Genomic DNA, 20,193 nt, shown 5'->3' with positions numbered 1-20,193 from the left:
ACACCGAACTCCTCACAGTCACCCAGAGCGGGACTTGAACCTTCAGGTCACTTGAGCTGTGTGATTGGGACACTACCCATTGTGCTATCTAAATGCCTATAAAAGAAGACATTCTAGCATCACCCCTACCACTTAGCCATACCCCTCAATTTCACCTAGGAATATGGTGCCTTGATTTACATATTTTTTATCGTATTATTTATTAAAATAATATCCACAATAAATTGACCCATTTTACATGACAAGCATAAAACATGTTTAGTAGTTTGCTAATGCCTTGGTAGCTAGTTAGCAAATTTCCAGTCCCACCTTAAAATGGTGAAGCCATTACATTCTGACACCTGAGGCTACTGCAATATTTAAGGTGAAAGAAAGTTTTAAAGAAAATCTGCCAAACGAGAAGCTAAATTCAGCTTCATATCACAGAATGGGGGATATATGATTATATGAACACTTCTGGAGGCATATGATGCCCTACATTTATCTCAAGTCCAGCAGCAAGATCGCAGCACTGTATCGCTCCTCTGACAGCACTGCAGACTGGCAGAGATGCTGATGATGTATCTGGCTCTTTAAAGGTTGTCCCATTTCATTGGGGAAGGTTTTTAACCACTCTACCCTGCAACTCAGTTTCAAGGGGCAATGGGATACTCAGAAACAAGGGGTAGGGGTAAAAAGAAGAAATAGAATTGGACCTTTATGATGTCCTGTGACAGGCTGGCACACTGCTCAGGGCATGTTTCCTGCCTTGTACTCACTTCACCTAATAGCCATTGTGTGGCAAAATTACTGGCATTGTTTGACTGTTGTGGCATTGTTCAGATACATACCGCACACTGGTGAAGCTGAGGTGACCACCTTGGGGGCTTAGAACAGCGCTGTAGAAATGTATGTGTAGACTGGCCTGACCTTGTTAAATTGATCTTGGAAGAAAAATGTATTAGTCTATACACATGCTTCTAGGAGCAGAAAAAAGTAATACATGGAATTTACATTCATTCAAAATTGTAATAATAATAAAAAAGCCCTCTTCCTCATCATTTGCTAGCACTCTGTGTATTGGATACATTTTTTTGCTGACACTAATAGACCTAATGTCTAAAAATAATAAATAAACCTAATAGACCTTTAAAAAAAAAAAAAAAATTTGTTGTTTAAAATGATTAAGGTAGGACCCACTAATTGCATGAACGTACACAAATGCCAAATGTTACTAAACAACTCGATTTACAAATGAGTGGTATTTCAAGCTGTGAATAAACATTTGAGCCACATATAAACAAGTTACTTTTTTCACTTAAACATGCTATTCCACATTAAAAGACACTGTAATTTACAGCTTAAAACCTGCAACTTAGTGCTGATTTACAGGTATAAATCAAGAGCCCTTGACTTGAGATAAACATCAAAAATGGGTGTTTAATTCATTGTGAAAGTAATGGACAGTTATAAAATATACAAAACTAACAGAAGCTTTAGGAATCAAGCTCATATCTAAGAGGAATAAAAGGACGCACATTTAAAACAAACAAACAAAATGTACACTCAACTAAAACAAGAATAAATAGTTTCACATGAATGGATGGCTCTATGTTGTTCTGCCTTATGAATTGCATACAGCAGAAACTAAAAGGTCCGTAAATTACTAACAAAATAATTCATACTAAAGCATAACAGGTTTTTGATATGATTATAGGTTGAGACTGACACACACACACACACACACACCTGTCCGATCATTTGGTCCAGCAATTTAAAAGCCCACAGAATCTAAACCCAAGTTTTATTTCTCTGTGGGTTAATCTTGCTCAAAATACAAATTATGTTCTGTAAATTATTTTTTAATATCCACAAAATGTCTGGTATATATTTCCATGGTTCATAATGTTAACCCAGCCGTGCTAACCTTGGCTAGTATGTACTAATCACTCTGCTGATAAGGAGTCCTCTCACATGGCTTGTAAAAAAAACTCAGTCTGTCTGAGTCTGAAAAGACACACAGAAACACAATTTTAAAAACCCGGAGCTGACCTAGCAAGCATAACACAGCATGCCTTCTCTGTCTGATTGTTGTCCATCTACGCCCATGTACACATACCTTAGGTGAACATCCAGCAACAACTCACCAGTAAAAGTGTTTAATGATATTTGTTGTTTCTCTGATGTCACACAAGGTTTAATTGTAGTATCACATAGACATTTTCATGGCGTCCTCTTTAAGCATAAAACTAAATTGGAATAGACTCTGTCTGAATCAATCCAATTAAATTGGACCAGGTCAGTGTATGTGTGTGTGTGTTAGGGCTGTCCCAAATAGGATTTTTAGGGCTGTGGAGCGACCTACTAAGGGCACAGTGCATGACCAGGTTAACCATTGCTTCGTGGAGGTGCTCTAATGGAGGTATGAAGTTGACTTATGGCATCACCATGCTTTGCTGTAAGTGGGCTGTTTTAGCATGTACAAGGATTTTTTGTTGATCAGCCTGAATATAAGAGGGGGAGTGGTGGGTTTCCTAGAGTAGAGCGTATGGGTACGGGTGTTTGTTTTTTAACAACCCAATGATATTTACCCAATGAGCCAATATCTGAATAGTTGAATATTCGGGGCCAGCCCTATTGTTTTTGACTGTGCGTGTGTTTCCATACATGTGAGAGTCTGGTTTTGGTCACTCTGATTGGTGATGAGTTATTGTGCATGTTGTGTATTCATACTTGTGCATGAGTGTGTGGCTGTGTGTGTGTGTCTAGTCTATATCCAGATCACTGTCGGAGTCTGCAGCCTGTGTAACTGCTGCGTTGCGGATGGACGAGTTTGTGTTTGCTTGTGTATGCTTCTCAGGCAGCAGCCCATACTCCTGCAGCAGCGCCTCCACATCAGTGGCATAGAAATCTTCGCCCAGTTGATCAGAGACACGCACCAGGTTCCCCACCAGCTCGCCTCCACGGTACAGCAGAAGGGCTGGCAGAGCTGAGCTGCGGAACAGGGCACTGGTCCCCAAAACTGAGCCCTGAGCCTGACAGAACTTTACCTGCAGAAGACATACACAAATAAAAGCAGAGTTACTACAGAAACTAAAATGACATTCCACCTGGATTCATTTTACCTAAACTTAGACTACCTGTAATTTTTTGGAGGGATTTAAATCCAGTATGGTTTTTGAATACATTGTAGCATTTACAGTGGAACGTTCTTCTGTCATTGGCTGAATCTGGAGCTCGTCGCCATAGGAGTCCTCCTCAATCCTTCTCAATCTAATTTTGTAACCAATATGGATGCACTGAAATAGAAATTCTAGGCCAGTGCCTATATTCTATATTATATGTCGATACTGATGCAGATGTACACGTTTAAAGTACAGAAAAATAAGATATCCCAGAGTAACATTATAGATATGAATACTGTTAGCCACATTTATTTAGCTGTTCCTTACAACTCAAAGCAAAGGATTAAAAACAAATAAATACTAGTGGACCTTTAGCAATTTAACTATTCAACAATACAGTAATAGAATTAAGAGCTTCTCCACACTGTCAGAGGGGGTAAATCCGATGTAGGCACTTGGCCTTATCAGATTGAGCTTGGCTGACATGTAGTTGGAAGGTTCTGCATGAGGGTGTTCACCTGAGGGTACTGCAGAGCCAGACACAGCAGGCTGCCCTCCATGGCCTGGCAGGCTGGCACATCTGGCTCGAATATGTGAACCAGAACCAGAGTGCTTTTTCCCTCTTCATCGATGCAGTGCAGGAATTCTTCCCCAGAAGTGATATTAATCACACGTTCAAAACGTCTCCCACCACTGAGCTGCCTCCTCATCTCCTCCATCCTCTGCAGCCTGTACTGCTGGAGGAAGGCTTCATCATCATCATCCTCCTCTTCCTCCTCGACCCGGAGATTCACCTGAAAGAGGAGGGGAGGAATAGTTTGTGGTGTAGACGAGGAGGGTGTCCAGCATGCCTTTACATTCTTCTTTAATGCACATGAAAAAAGGGCTGATAAAGAGTGACGCAAGATGAACTCTCACCTTTCCGTTGATCTTGTCTTGCAGCTCTTTCTGTTTTTGTTTGTCCAGCTCCTCATCCATGTTGGATTTACAGGTCATGCTGAGCTTCTTTATCAGCCGCTCCATCTCCTTCTGCTGCTCCACCCGCTGCTCTGTCTCCAGCTGCTTGTACTTCCGCCAGTCATTGATCACACCTTTCGGACCTACAAGAATGTCCATGGACGTTTACATACATGCATACACACGAACTACACCACCATGTCAGTGTCACTGCAGCACTGAGAATGATCCAACATCCAAATCATACCTGCTCTGTGGTGGTCCTGCAGGGGTATTCGCCACTAAAGTACAGGTTGAAAGGGAGATAATGTATGCAGAGCAACATATGAACTACAAGCTCCAACTGTAGTGCTATAAATGCAAATATACGTTCAACTGGGATTGCTTCTTGCAGATGTCACTCACCGCTTCGATATTCTGATTGGCCTAAAGCTGTATAATTACATACTAACCGTCATTAATTAGCGACATTGAATGATCTGGGATTGACTCTAATTCTCAACTGCATTTCATTTAACCGTAACATTATGTATGAATGTCCTTATTTTTAATTAGGACGGCGCCAGAGCCACATATGAAGGCCACAGACTAAACCGTAACATACTTTACATAATTTTAGAGCTTGTACATTCTCTGGTGTGTAATTATATATTATACACACTTGTAAATAAAGCCATATTGTGGCTGCCTAAATCATTGATATAACTCTAATATCATTGTGCATTACTAGTAAAGAAAAAAAACACATGCTAATATATCCACCCTAGCACCCTTTCCTACTGTGGCTGAATACTGAATGCGAATGCGGCATTACACTAACATGAACCCCTATGACAATGATATCCACTGGAATTTATATAAAAGGAACCCATGAATAACCCTTGTTCAGTATATGAGCATATTAATGTGTGGATATGGAGCCCACCAACACCAACACTATAAAACAAGACTACCCAATCAGTTTTCTGCAGGCTGCCTAAATCAAATAACATGGAATATAAAACAAGATGTTCTGGTTATGTGCTGCATCTTATGAACAATTCAAACACTACACAATTGTCCTGCTCCATTATCTGAGTGTCTTCAATCTCAGAGCTGGATCCATGTGTATGTGAGAGCACAAAGGTGAGGTTAAACACAGTAAATCAAACACAACGAAAATGAAAAACTGTCACTGTGGTGGCACCCACAAGGACACATTCAGTACTTTTAATTAGGTATTATAATTGTACTTTATTGTATTACAAAAGTAGATTTTTAAATTGTGTTGTTTCCATACACCCCATTTTATCTCCAGGACTAATACTATGTAACTATAGTTTACACAGATCTATAATGACTGACAAATATTTGCCTCTCCTGGAGAACCTGGAGAGTACCTTTAAGGAAGGCAACTGGACTTTAAAGCCACTGTGTTACCTTTAAAAGGTACACTTACCTCTTTTTACCTTTGGTGACAACTATGAACCCCTCCAGACATTTTTTTCTGAGGGTGTAGGAGTGAAAATATGTAGGTACTATACAAGTTTTAGCCAAACTATATGTGGAGTAGTCTGTAGCAAATCATCCAACACAACAGAACCATATCCAGATTTCCATCTACGGCTAGTAATCTACAAAGAATGGTTCAGTTTCAAATTTGTTTGTGTCACCAGAAAACACTACAATTTGGGATTCTGCGTCTGAATTTGTGCACGATGCCCTCTCTTTGCCCTGTAGTCTAGTATGCAAGTTGAGCCGTGCACACCTGTCTTAAACAGAATCTGCTGTGTCAGGATGCAATCAGAATAAGAACACAGAAAGCTGCAGTGGCATAAGGAGCGTACCAGTGTTAACAGCAGTGCCATCAGGGCTATAGTCTATCTGTGTCTCCAGCACCTCCTGGTCTCGGATGGTTTTGGACTGACCCTCTTCTTCATCGTGGTCACTCTCCTCATCCTCACTGCTGCTGTAGTAGTACTGCAGTTTCTCACCCAAAATCTTATCGTCCAAAGTCGTCATGGTACAATGCTGTGAACGAAGAAGGAAGAAACATAACAAGAGCAAAAGAGATAAAACAGAGAGAGGGTTTGCTTTGTAGTTGTCAGTCCATCATATGTGACAAAAATACAGCACCTACAAAACCACTCTCTCAGGCCTGGACCAGTGAGTTGGCATGGCTGTCACTCTTGGCGACAACCACTGAAAACAAAATGTCACTCAGTACATAACAAGGCCAATTAAGGCTATTATGTCTCCCATATGAAACCATAGTTGACAGCCAGGGCTGAACGATATGGCGATGTCTCTGACCCATTTTGCAACTGTGATTTAAATTCCACTTATCTTCTAAAAATGAAGGTCAAGGTCTGTGTTATAACAAAGGCCAAAAACGATCTGACTTCAGTTCTTACATCACACACCCAATGAACCAATCCTGTCAACTCTAGCTGCATATGAGTAGCGAAGGGTTGGGTGGAGATGGAGAAGAAGAATAAGTACATATTCACAGATCTGTGCATACCAAATACATGATAACCTGTAGAGTTAAGAACCAAGTCACTTTTGAAGTGTTAAGACACTTTTATCTTGGACATAAATTCTACATCTGTCATTTTGACACAGAGAGATGGGTTTTAGGGGTTTAATAGGAGGAAGAGTTTATATATCTCTTTCCTCTGCTTTTTAAAGTCGTTCCCACGTATTATTGAGTCATTCCCACACCTCTATTTAGGCATTTCACTAGTAAATTTTATAGAACCAATACTTCACTTAACGTTACACCACGCCTTTACTGAACATCTGTTTGGAACTCTGCCTGAGCGTAAAGGCCAGCTATATGCCCTATGTAGGGTACAGTGACAGTTTGAGACACGACATAATTCAAAACTGACAGCTAAACATTGCGATAACACTGTGTAAACTCTCTCAAACAGGGGCTAATTAGCTATATATCTCAGCTCGCTTTAAAACTCAAGGAACGAGAAAATATAACGCCAAGCACCATTTCTTGTTGAATTTACCTTCCTTAGCCAGGAAGCTAGCTATCTAGCTAGCTGGCTAAGTAAGTAAGCACTGTGCTATAGATTGCTTCATCGAATTCTCAAGACTTAAATCTCGGAATCGGAACCTTTAGCAATAGAGTTAAACACTGCTTAAATGAACAATACCCCTGTGGACTCACCGAAAATGAAAATACCTGCCACTAAAAATCTCCGCTGAAATGAAGGCGACTGTCTTTCCAGTTGCTTCCCTAATGCTACTGTAAATAACCATAAGGAGTCGATTCTTCGACTCCAAATGGTCTCGAAGTTGGAATCAATTCGCTCACAACAGTTCAGGAATATGAATAGCTAGGAGTCGACTCCTCAGCGCACTTTGAATTTAAAAGCAAAAATACGGCTTAATTTACAAATGCGAGTAATATATCATTGTACAAGCTCTAAAATTTTGTAAAGCATGTTACGGTTCCGTCTGTGGCCTTTACATGTGGCTCTGGCGCCGTCCTAGTTAAAATGAGTTGAGAATATTAATACATAATGTTTCGGTTAAATGAAATGCAGTTGAGGAGTCGAGGATTAGAGTCGACTCCAGATAATCCGATGTCGTTCATCATTGATGGTTAGTATGTAATTATACAGTTTAAGGCCAATCAGAATATAGAAGTGGTGAGTGACATCCGCAATAACCAATCACAATAGAACGTATATTCGCATTTTGTAGTTCTATGATTGCAGCCTGTAGTTCATATGTTTCTCTGTATACATTGTTATCTCCCTTTCAACCTTTACTTTAGTGGTGAGTACCACAACAGGACCACAGTGACACTGACATGCTGGTGTTTTGATAGTGTGTGCTGCACTGGTAGAACTGGATAAGACACAGCAGTGCTGCTGGAGTTTTAAACTCCCAGTGCCACTACTGGACTGAGAACAGTTCAGAATAATCAGAGAATATTCCCCCAGTGAGACAGAGAATTAAAAACCTCTGTGTCTAATGTAAACAAATAAATGTTAATGGCAGATTTTAACATTTTTATTACATGCAGCTGAAATGTTTTAAAACACCTGATCTCTGAGGTGATAAACCTCAGAATATATATTTGCAAAGACAGAAATGTCTCTTACTAAAGGTTTAATCAAAACATCTCTTTAAATACAGAAAAGAGCACAACCATACAGGTACGTATCTTTGTGTGACCAGAGATTTTAGAAAGCTGGTTCAGAGTGTTGCTTCGTTGAAGACAGTCGAACAGAGTCAGAATATCTCACAGTGGTGTTGAATGGAACCAGACACCTGAAGAGCTTAACAACTGAAAAAGCTACATGTTTTATATTTGAGACATATTTGAGAGGAGAACAAATGCTGGATGTGTTGTAAACACAGACGCCCAGTTACTATCACCATCATTGTAAAGAATGTTTAACCATTCTGAGTGACTTTGTTTACATCTTTTTATGTTGACTTTCGTCCTGACAGAACTGGCACAATTTTCATTACTTTTAAAACTTTTCAGTGGCAGGCCCATGTGCAGTGAAGCTGGATCTCTTCTCTGTTACTCAGAACCAGCAGGAGGCGATTCCCACACTCCTCCCAGTGTTGCCATCTTCCACCAGCACAAACTTCCACTCCACACAGCTCCCTGCAGACAAGGGGATGGTTTTGACCCAGAACCCATCCTTGATTTCCTGGAGCAGAACAAAACTCTCCCAGGTGCCCAGATCCTGCTGGTTCCCCGTCACAGCCAGCAGCTGGCTCGGGAACTGTGCAATATAACGCATTCTGAAGCTCACCCGCACCAACTGAGGCACTTCTACGATTCCTTCTTCATTGGTGAAACACATGGGGACATCTCCTTGAGAGACTACCTTCTCTTGAATTAGGTGGGAATGGATCCTGGCTCCAAAGGCCCCACATTCAAACTCCTTAATAAGTGAATCCAGTGTGGCTTGGAATTTATTCTTGTGCACCTCCTTGGCTTTGTCCAGATCGCTTGACTTCTTCTTGGTGGCTGGGGCACTTGTGGTCTTCCAGGGGAAGGGCTTGCTTGCTTCGGATCTCAGCTGTGTGTGGTTCATGGTGGAAAGCCAAACTTCATAGTTAAGGCTCTCTGTTCTCCCTCTGAATGCCGCTGTAAAACTTTTGAGCACTTGCTCGGGTACTTGGGACACTCTTTTTGGGACCCAGGTGTGAATCTGTGATGGCAGTATGACATATTGAGAGCCAGGGGAGAGGGTCAGAACAAGAGTGGAGTCTTCTTTTGAGTTTTTATAGGCTCTTTGGGAGTATCTTACATAACGCACTGGTTTAATCTAGTAATCACACCTCAGAACAATGAGCCCAACAAAGGATGTGATTGCTCAGCTAATCCAATCATCCAGGACAGGGGACATGACACAGAAAGTGGGGTCATCAGTTCTAGTCCAGGATGGCCTTACTCCCCCTGCTGAACCTGTTGATTGGTATCACCAAACACTGCTGGACTCTGACCCCGTGCTTTTAAAGAGCTGTGTTTACCCTTAGCAGCTCGTTCAGTGTCCACACTGCACTTTTCAGTGCCCACCAGTAGATGGCAGACCTCGTCATAGCTCTCTTTTCTTTAGCCTTTAATATTAATGCATGTGAATAACAACAGTTATATTTTACCTCATTTGAAGCACAGCCCAGACAAAAACAGAGCATAAAACCACCTTAAATAACATACACCACTCCATCTCCTCCCTAAGATATTTAATATAGCTCCACCGCTCCAGAAATCACAGGTCCACTACACAAATGCTCAATGAAAGGAGCTTTATTATCCCTCTAGCTGCCACTTGGCATTGCATGAGAGCCATGGGTTAATGTGCAGCAGCACATTAGTTGAAGGATTAGGACTTCTACGGAGATTATACACAGATTATACAAAATTAAAAACCTAAACATGCTTGTGTCCCACAGGAATAGATGTTCATTACTGTCACCAAAGGTACAGACGGTGTAAATGTACCTTTAAAGGGACTTTAAAATCCAGTTATGTTGCCTAAAGATACATTACATTCTTTTCTCCATTAAGAGAGGTGAATATTTGTAAGCTTTCATTATAGAACTATTCAAATAATGTCCTGGGGATGAAATTGGACGTAAAATCGACAATTAATATATAAAATGGTAAAGTTATTTTCTCTAACTAAAGGTGAATATGTATCCTTGAGAGTACTACCACAGTGACAGTTCTTCTGTTTACTGTGCAGGTAGCTGTATGATTCTGGGTCTGTTCTGGCTCACATTTCTCATTTTTAGGGCCCAATTGTCACATGGAATGAGGGCACTCAAGGGCCACACAACAATCAGATCAGGGCCATATATTTCGCCAGAGGTCACCTTTGGGCCACTTTTGGCTCACGTCCTATTTGCTGCACTAGAAGTGGGCTAGATCAATTTGTGACGTGTGACCTAAAGAGCATTTTTAATATGTGGACCCATTTGGATTCACATGCAGTGGATAATGGGCCAATAGCGCAGTTGTCTTTCCAGAAGTGCACCACACCCACATCCTGAGCTACTAAACTGCAACACGTAGTCGATCTGTTGAGACCTGTTTTTCTGCTCAAGTGAGTTGATCAATTACAGGCACTGATAACGCAATCACTCACTTATGGTCATGTGGTTGGATGCAATCAGACCCTTACCGCAATGTTGCAACACTTTTTCAGAAGAATAGACATTTTGGGGCAAACACCTGTTAATACTCTTGATGTCTGATGTGCAAACCGGTCACTTACGTACAATGTGGCTAAGCAAATTCCAATCCTCACAGCAACGTTGCAGCACTCAGAGCTTTTCTAGAGGAGGACATGTCTGTGTTGTTATGGTTCCATGATTGGCAAAGGACCTGGGGGCTGTTCCACAAAGCAGGATTTAGAAGTTATGAAGATCATTTAAGCCCAGAGTTGGGGACTGTTTAACTGGAATGTACCCCAGCTCTTTTCCTACGGCACCCATTTGAATTGTGGCTTAAGTTATATAACTCGTGAGAAATCCTGCTTTGTGTTACAGCCTCCTGGAATATTGCTGGGTATTTTTAAATAAATAAAAAAGCAATAAATAGGGCTTGACGTTACAGATGGAGCTGGATGCAGATTTTCCAACAGAAATAAACAGACATCAGAGGGGATCATCAAGGACCCACATCAAGACAGGGGTTAACACGAGCATCAGAGAGAGGGAGAAGTAAAGGGAGAGTGGAAGGAGGGAATGACAGCGTGACTAAAAAGAGGGAGGAGGGGCGAGGAAGAGAGAAAAGGAGAGGTTGAGTGGATCTCTCTCTTTCTCTGTCTCTCTCTCACACACACACAAACAAACAGAGACACACATGAGTTAGTGAACGTGATTGAGACGTGAAGAGAGAGGGGGCAGAGTGTGATAGGCAGAGAGGCGTGGACAGAGACTGATATAGAGCTGTGCAGCCTTGTTTCCTCTGTTCATCTTTCAGTGTGTGGGATGCTGTGTGCTGTTGTTGTAGTGAGTGGTGCGGTGATGAAGTCGGAGAAGCCGGGAGCCTCTGACCGGGACCCTCTTTCTCTCCCGGCCTCACTCCCGGGCTCTTCCCCCGGGGTGTGGTGGGGACACTCCGGAGTCTCGGCGTTGCTCGCGCTGTGCATGCTCATGGCTGCGCTTTTCGCCTTCGTCTTTCTGCTCTACCGCTTCTTCAGGACGCGAACACAGGAGGCGGAGGACACGTCGAGAGAGCGGGAGCACGCCGTCGCAGAGTCAACAGGTAAAACCGGGCGCGGAAAATGGAGGGTGTGTGGGTTAAACACGAGGAGGTTAGGACCGCGAGGATTCTTTGAGCTCGTTCCCGTCTGCACGGCACGCACGTCAGCCACGGTTGTCCTCGGAGTCCTTGGAGGACTCGCCGCACAGCACCGTGTCCAGGCCCTCGTATTAACCTGATTATCTCATTGTCCTCAGCGGCCCCTTTCAGTCGTCTCAACACAGCCTCCACTTTAGGGTTTAGCTCCGAGACTGCAGCCCAACTCAGGTTCCACGCCTGCAAAACAGAAAGGCTAGAATCGTGATACTAATCATATTCATAATAAGTAATCTCATAATTATATGATGTTAAGTCATGATAATGAGATAGCAAGTCAGGATTATGAGTTAAGTAATGATTATTAGATACTAATGATTGAGACAGCAAGTCAGGATGCTAAGTAATTATGAGATACTAATCTAATGAGAGGTACTAATTAAAAAATGTGATAATGATGATGAATTATTGATTATGACATGAAGTTTTGACATGTCAGTGTCGTGATAAAGCTTGTCATGATTGAGATACTAAATCAGTTATAAAACGCTGTCAAGATTTTGAGATATTAAGTCATGATTATGAGGTAGCAAATCATGACTGAGATACTAATTGAGAATATATTCATATACTCAAATTATACTCATGAGAAATAGTTGTAATTATATAAGTCAAGATAATGAGTCCTTAAGTCTTGATTATGATATGTAAAGTAATGATGATAAAGCCAGTATTATGTGATATATAATAACATCATGATTGTGAGGCATTAAGTTGGGATACAAAGTAACAGTTATAAAATACACTGAGGATTTTGAGATATAATGTCATGATTGACATAAATCATGTTTGAGCTGCTAAGCAAATTTCATGAGGTGCTAATTCTGAAAATTATTTACTATTATGAGACACTCGGCAATAATGAAGAAAATTACATCATGAAATGCCATTGAGCTTTTAATGATGACACAATAGGTCCAAAATTATAAGAAATTATAAGATACAAGAGAAAATATGATGAGCTACCAAAACTTGATTATGAAGAATTATATAGACTTTCTCAAATTTACGTCTTCCTATAGATTAAGGCTTTGCCATATATCGTTCACAATAATATTGTCATTTTTAAAATGATAAAATTCAATATTGTGATACCCATAATATGGCATACGTTCTATACATGCGTCATTTAGCCACAGCGAAGTACGGTGGAAAGTGACTCTGTACCCATGTACCTATGTTGTTGGCTCATCTTGTAGATCTGAAGTCAGAGAAAATGGCTTATCTGTTGCAGCACAGTTTGTGTTGGTCATACTCTAGTCCAGAGGTTTTCAAATCAGGACTTTGGATCCAGGTTCCAGGCTGGGATTTTAACCTAGCTGACTGGAATGACATAGCTGCAACTGGTAATGTAGTACTTGCTGGCTGTTTTAAAGTCCCAGCCTGGAACCTAGATACAAGATTTGGGTTTGAAGACCTCTGCTGCAGTCCTCCATCAGTGGTCACTTGATATTGCTGACAAGATGGTATTGACTAAAAATTTTGAGCAGTGGGCTATTCTCTGTTCATCAGTGACACTGAGGTGTTTGAAAACTCAAGCAGCTGTGCTGTGTCGGATTCACCTGTATAAGTGCAACCCCACTACTACCACCCAGTAATACTTTACTTACCAGGTGGTTCTGATTTGAGTTTGCAGAGTAACACAGACATAAACTCTGACATTGTGTTTGCTTCTGTTTTCAGAACAAAGCACTGAAGGAGGCTCTGAGGAGAGTGAAACTGATTCCAGTGAAGTGGCTATCTTGTCCTCTGTGAACCATACAAAAATGTCTCCAGGCCTGTTCCAGGAACACCTGAGGGAAACCTCCCATGAGAACCTGAATGAACCTTCTGAGGATCTTCTAGCAGGCATATCTGACATGAAAGATATCAGTAAAGTCGGAAGGTGCTCAGAGTACACAGGTCTTGCCAAACCAGAGGATGATGCTGTGGAAAGTATTAAGGTGGAGTCAGACTTGCTTGATTATCGGTTTGAAGGTAAAAAACCTGTTCCAAATGAGCTTGAGACAAACATATGTGATATTGAGGAGTGTGAAACTGAACTGCATGGAGATGTGGATGAGCCATCTGAAACGGAGAGTGCCCAGGAGACCTTGGAAGCTAAAAATGTTCCGGTTCACAAGTGCCAGTCTATGGAGGATCTGCTTGACAACACTCTCTTGGCGCAAGATGCTGTGAGCAAGCCTAGCAAGATTGAGCTGCTTGTAAACGAGCCAGTGATGTGCAATTCATCTGAAACAGTGAGTCAGTCAAAAATGGATGTTGAAATGACTAAGATTGAGGACGACAAGGCAGATGAGAAAGGGTTTAAGGACAGTATTGACCGTGATGTTCCTCAGTTAAATGAGTTTGACCACAGATGCTATGAGAAACAGTTGGATCTATCGAAGCTTAACAATGCATCAGATAAAGTTAAGAGCCAGGAGGATCTGGGAAAAGATCAAAATGACTCTAATGGCAGCAGCAAACATTTGGAGGCAACACAGGGTATCACTGTCAACAACAGTGGTCATGAGTCTTCTAAGAGTAGGTACGAACCTGTTCTCGACCATCCACCACAGAGCTATCTAGGTTTCACCACACCTAGCTTGCCAGGAGAACCCATGGGACAGGTTCAGGTCCCAGACATGAGCAGGGAAAAGTCAGAGGTGACAGTGGGCTCCAGTGTGAGTGCCAAAATAGAGGCAAGCCATGACAAAAATGAGATCAACATCATGGAGGCCATTATGGACAGTAATGAGTGGCTTAGCACTGGGCCACCAGACACCAGGGAACTACCATGGCTAACTCAGACTCAGAGCAACATTGTTTGTGGATTTAAGACCGGCACATCTTTGATTCCTGCTACAAACAACACCAGTTATGGTTGTAGTCCTGAAGTGAGCCAGTTGCACCAAGAGAAAGTAGATTTTTTCACAGTGGCTCCAGAGGACATTGTCATTGCGGTGGTAGGAGATGAAGAGGATTGTGTGAATAAGAAAGTGGCTGCAGTGTCACCAATGCCTCAGATGGTGCGAGTGAGCTTCAGGGTACACTACATCACACACTCCCCGAGTCAGCTGCTTGCAGTGACTGGGAACCAACAGGAACTGGGCACCTGGGAGAGTTTCGTTCCGCTTCAGAGGGTCGAAGACTGGTTCTGGGCCAACACCATTGCCCTTCCTACAGAGAAGCAGGTGGAGTGGAAGTTTGTGCTGGTAGAAGATGGCAAGATTAGACGCTGGGAGGAATGTGAAAACCGCCATTTTGTAGTGAATGGACAAGAGGAGGAGATTCAGATGGATAAGAGCTGGGGTTATGTTTGAAATCAAAAGAGGATGCAGTGAATGTTCCTCTATAGCAATAATAATAATAATCGCAGGTGCATTACTTTAAACAGACGTTAGCCTAATATTAACAAGCTGTCCAAATGAAGCATGAGGCTTTGGTACTGTTAATGTAGCAATAATCAAATATACTTAAAAAATATATATATATACACACACATTTTCCTTTCAGTTGATGATTTGCTTGTATGTTTATTCGTATTTGATCGTGACGAAACATCTGTCCTGTCCAAAGCTTCGGCTCTTTAAACAGCAATAAATGTATTTAAATCACTAACTGGAAAATGGCTTGTCCCACCGTTCTCAGAAATATATTTTATTTTTCCAGTGACTTTGGTGTAGAGACAGTTGTGATATCGTTTTGCCAAATAGATGTTTATGTATTTCAGAATATTTTATATGTAAGCTAATCAAAGCTATATCTTTAAGAAATCGGCAGCATCTGTAGCTATTAGCCGTGCTAATTTGTATTTGCACAAAACTGCTCAGCGTCAGTGCTGTAGCTTTGCCTCATGTTGTGACATTGTGAATGAATTGGATTTGCATGTGTCGCTGTTGTTTATGTAATGTGGGAAAGCAGCTCGTTCTTTGCCAGCGCACTGGGCCAGTCTGTTATCGGCCTGCTTTTGGAGCACAGCAGCGTGCCACTTGAACGGCCAAAATCCCTTTTCCCACAGTTCCTTAAAGCTTGGCAACACGCTTCGATGAGCGGTTGATCTGTGACCAGTTTATCCAAATTTAAACCTCTGAGTTTTTGCACAAAATAATTTTTGAATTGGTGGACAAATTAAAAGGCCACTCTGGTCTAAAACTAGAGTGAAATATTAAATTCATTGCATAGCACACTTTTATATCCCTTAGCCTCATTAATTTAAAACACATTTTTCCATTTTCTATCCATTTCATGTGTCCTCTAAAAATTTCTAGCATGGATTACACAAATACATGCCACTGGGAATCCCTGCAGTTTCAAATAGGCCTGTATAATATTACTCAGTTATCCAGGCCTTAAAATTGACACAACTGGCAGTTTTATTAGCCTTTTAGCAGTAAGAAGCTCTAGATTGCTAACCCTAGCTTTTAGCCAGAGGAGAACATTTTGTTCCTTGCATAATCGATTTTCTATGTTGAAAGGATTATTTGACAAATATCTGTATTCTGTAAAAGTAGCTATCTCACATTTGTCTGCTTTCACCAGGCTAGTTTAAAAAAAAATTCAATAATCAAGCAGCCCGCACTTTAACATAGCAACATGCTAGCTATTTTTCAAGTGTCCTTTCCACCTTAAAATCCATCGCCAGATGGGAAAATTTGCCCTTAAATTCTAGTACAGTGCCACTTCAAGAGGTGAGTGAGCATTTTAAGTGTTGGTAAATTTTGGTCCAGCATTTATTTTTATAAATCAGGACTGTGCAATGGGAATGTTATTTAATTGTGAAAATTCCCTTAATAAAAATCTTTTTGAATAACTGTATATTGAAAGACCCAAGTGTCTCAGATCATCACAGTTTGGATACAGCAACCTGATTTCTTTTTTTTTTTTTTTTTTTTTTTTTTTATGGTTTGCCCTACAGTATGATGAGAATGTGAAGACTGACATAAAGCTGCTATGTAAAATCAGTAAATAAGTGTAATGCATATTTTAATGTCACACCTTTGCCTTGTACGCCATCAGCCAAAACATTCAAATAACCCCCTTGGGGCTTCACTCGTTATCCATTTGACCTACTCCACTGACCATACAGCTGCACTTCAAAGTTCTACAATTACAGACTGTTGCCCAGTTGTTGCACTGCATAGTTTAACAACGTTAGACCATAATCTTCAATAGTTTGGGCCCTCATAAGACCAATTAAGAGCATCTAATTTCTTATTTTGATTGGACCGTTCTCAGCACTGCAGTAACACTGATACGATGGTGGTGGTGTGTTGCACTGGTAACACTGGATCAGACATAGTAGTGCTAGACTGTCAACAGTGCACTGACCAGAAAGATGCAGCTGATGGCATCTAATTGTATGATACGAAATACACCATTTATAGTCAGTGGAGCTGATAAAATGGATAGTGAATTTACAAACATGGTCATGGTATTATGTTATGGATGTTCTGTGTAAAGACACTACCAATGTGCTTTTTTTTGTGTGTGTGAAATAGTGTTTCTACTCATCTTTTATGTATTTTTGGATGTTTGTTGTCATGTATGGGTTGATATTTCAGTTCTCTCTAGTTTTGGTGATGATCAGTGAATCTAATAAAGTGAATTTTTCAAGTTACCTGAATTACCTGAAGTTTGTCCTCAGCTCTAAAGTCGAGAAGGAACAGGAATAGCAGTATTTTGATGCATTTATTTTAGTTATTTATATAAATGCTGCAATAATATTTGATGATATATCTTCACACTCAGCAGCCCTAACACTAATGAAATCATTATGCGGGTCCTGTTTACTTTGTTAAAGCACCACAGATTCAGGCCCTGACAACTAATGCTAGAGTGCACACTCTAGGCTGCTGCTCTGATGTTTGATTATATATTGATTCCTTTAATGTCAGAAATTAGCAAAAAGCTAGACATGTTGCTAACTAGCAAGTTAAAAATACAAGCGGGTTAAGACCACCTTTTTTAACACTACACAGTAAAATGGGGCTGTTAAGTTTTACAATGGGTCATCACCACATATAAAACTACAGTGAATTATATATTTTCACTACATAAATCCTTTAGTTTTACCTTTTTAATGGTGGAAGCATAGACTATCAAAAATTAAGTTTTAAGAGCTGTCTATCTGATGGGTTGGTCCTGGTGGTTGGGACATTTTTGAGAACTCAAAATCAGTAAAGCATCTATAGTACATGAAGACTGAATATATATATATATATATATATAAACACCACTAAAGGATCTTCAGAATTGAGAAATGTTGAATGTTGATTTCAAATTTTATTCATACATGTGATCAAGAGTGTGTGTGTGTGTTTGTGTGCAAGACAGGGCGATAGATGAGGAAATACAAGCTGTTCTGCCAGACTCTGTAAATGATTCATTTGGCCTGCAACAGGAGTGAGCAGATTAAGGTTTTGGAGAAATAAGAAAAATAAAGAGACTGTCACTAAAACCCCTGAAACGATTATAAATGGATACATATTTGGGTGGTGGGTACTGCAGTGACACTGGCATGGCAGAGGTGTGTTAGTGTGTTGCTCTAGTACGGGGGGTGCACAACTGTATCCTGTATCCAGTAAAGTTTGGTGATTCCTTTGCTCATACACACCTGATTCAACTCATCTGTTAATTGACGGGGTTGTGTTTTAGCAGAGGAATCATCAAACTTTGCTGGATACCGGCCCTCCTGGAGTTGTGCACCCCTGCTCTAGTACAAGTGGAACAGACACAGCACTGCTGCTGAGGTTTTAAACAATAGGTTCATTAGTTTTCCACCCTTTTACACAGCCATCTCCTTAGCCCACCTTGTACAACCCCTGGCAAAAATGATGGGATCACCAGTCTCTGAGGATGTTCCTTCAGTTGATTAATTTTGTAGAAAAAAAGCAGATCACAGACATGACAAAAAACTAAAGTCATTTCAAATGGCAACTTTCTGGCTTTAAGAAACACTAAAATATATCAAGAACAATAATTGTGGTAGCCAGTAACAGTTAGATTTTTAGAACAAGCACAGGGAAAAAACTATGGAATCACCCTGAAAGTCTTCATTACAAACACTAACACCTGCATCAGATTAAAGCTCCTCGCTAGTATGCAGATAAAAAGTAGTGATCACACCTTGGAGGACTGTTGCAACAAGTGGACTGACATGAATCATGGCTCCAACACCATATATGTCAATTGAAACAAAGGAGAGGATTGTCAAACTTCTTAAAGAGGGTAAATCATCTCGCAGTGTTGCACAAGACATTGGTTTTTCACAGTCAGCTGTGTCTAAAACCTGGACCAAGTACAAACAACATGGAAAGGTGGTTAAAGGCAAGCATACTGGTAGACCAAGCAAGACATCAAAGCGTCAAGACAGAAAACTTAAAGCAATATGCCTTGAAAACAGAAAATGTACAACAAAACAAATGAGGAACAAATGGGAGGAAACTGGAGTCAACATCTGTGACCGAACTGTAAGAAACCACCTAAATGAATTGGGAATTACATAGAGAAAAGCTAAAAGAAAGCCATCACTAACACCTAAAGAGACCTCAATCCTATTTAAAATCTGTGGTGGAAGTTAAAGAAAATGGTCCATGACAAGGCTCCAACCTGCAAAGCTGATCTGGCAACAGCAATCAGAGAAAGCTGGAGCCAGATTGATGAAGAGTACTCATTAAGTCAATGCCTCAGAGTCTGCAAGCAGTTATAAAAGCCAGAGGTGGTGCAACAAAGTACTAGTGATGTGTTGGAGTGTTATTTTGTTTGTCATGATTCCATAATTTTTTCCCTGTGCTTGTTCTAAAGTCTAACTGTTACTGGCACACTCAATTATTTTTCTTGATTTCTTTTAGTGTTTCTTAAAGCCAAAAAGTTGCCATTTGAAATGCATTTAGTTTTTTGTCATGTCTGTGATCTGCTTTTTTTTTTCTACAAAATTAAACAACCGAAGGAACATCCTCAGAGACTGGTGAGTCCATACTTTTTGCCAGGGGTTGTAGATGTAACATCAGGGATAATAACTCATCTGTTGCTGCATGTTTGTTAGTCATACTTTAGTTCAGAATTCCAGGCCAGTGTTGCTGCAACTGATAATGTACCTGACTTCCTGAAAATAGTCTCTTGCCAGCCAGCCATTTACAAACCTAAGCCTGGAACTGGATTCAAGGTCCGGATTTGTTGCCTTCTGCTGTAGTCCACCAACAAGATGCAGTTATATTTTTGGTTGGTGGACTATTGTTTAAAAACTCCAGCAGCACTGCTGTGACTGATCCCCCTTCTATCAAAATGACACTGCAGCACTGAGAATAATCCATAACC

General features: G+C 40.8%; 2 protein-coding genes across 2 annotated transcripts; one reads left to right on the top strand and one right to left on the bottom strand.

Annotated features, from left to right (window-relative positions):
- Positions 1-1,397: 1,397 nt before the first annotated feature.
- pdcl (phosducin-like) lies at positions 1,398-7,376 on the bottom strand. The gene is made up of 5 exons (XM_066645923.1): positions 7,225-7,376; positions 5,888-6,071; positions 4,023-4,204; positions 3,623-3,898; positions 1,398-3,029 (listed from the first exon to the last, which is right to left on the bottom strand). The coding sequence occupies exons 2-5, from the start codon at positions 6,060-6,062 to the stop codon at positions 2,745-2,747; spliced, it is 918 nt and encodes a 305-aa protein (XP_066502020.1). The 5' UTR covers positions 6,063-6,071; positions 7,225-7,376; the 3' UTR covers positions 1,398-2,744.
- Positions 7,377-11,307: 3,931 nt separating this feature from the next.
- On the top strand, positions 11,308-17,474 carry stbd1 (starch binding domain 1). The gene is made up of 2 exons (XM_066646586.1): positions 11,308-11,799; positions 13,576-17,474. Exons 1-2 carry the CDS (start codon positions 11,523-11,525, stop codon positions 15,195-15,197), a joined length of 1,899 nt encoding a protein of 632 aa, XP_066502683.1. The 5' UTR covers positions 11,308-11,522; the 3' UTR covers positions 15,198-17,474.
- The last annotated feature ends 2,719 nt before the right edge of the window (positions 17,475-20,193 follow it).

The sequence above is a fragment of the Hoplias malabaricus genome, chromosome 15 (assembly GCF_029633855.1).
Source record: "Hoplias malabaricus isolate fHopMal1 chromosome 15, fHopMal1.hap1, whole genome shotgun sequence".
Taxonomy (NCBI): Eukaryota; Metazoa; Chordata; class Actinopteri; order Characiformes; family Erythrinidae; genus Hoplias; species Hoplias malabaricus.
This window is presented reverse-complemented; position numbering and strand designations above follow the sequence as displayed.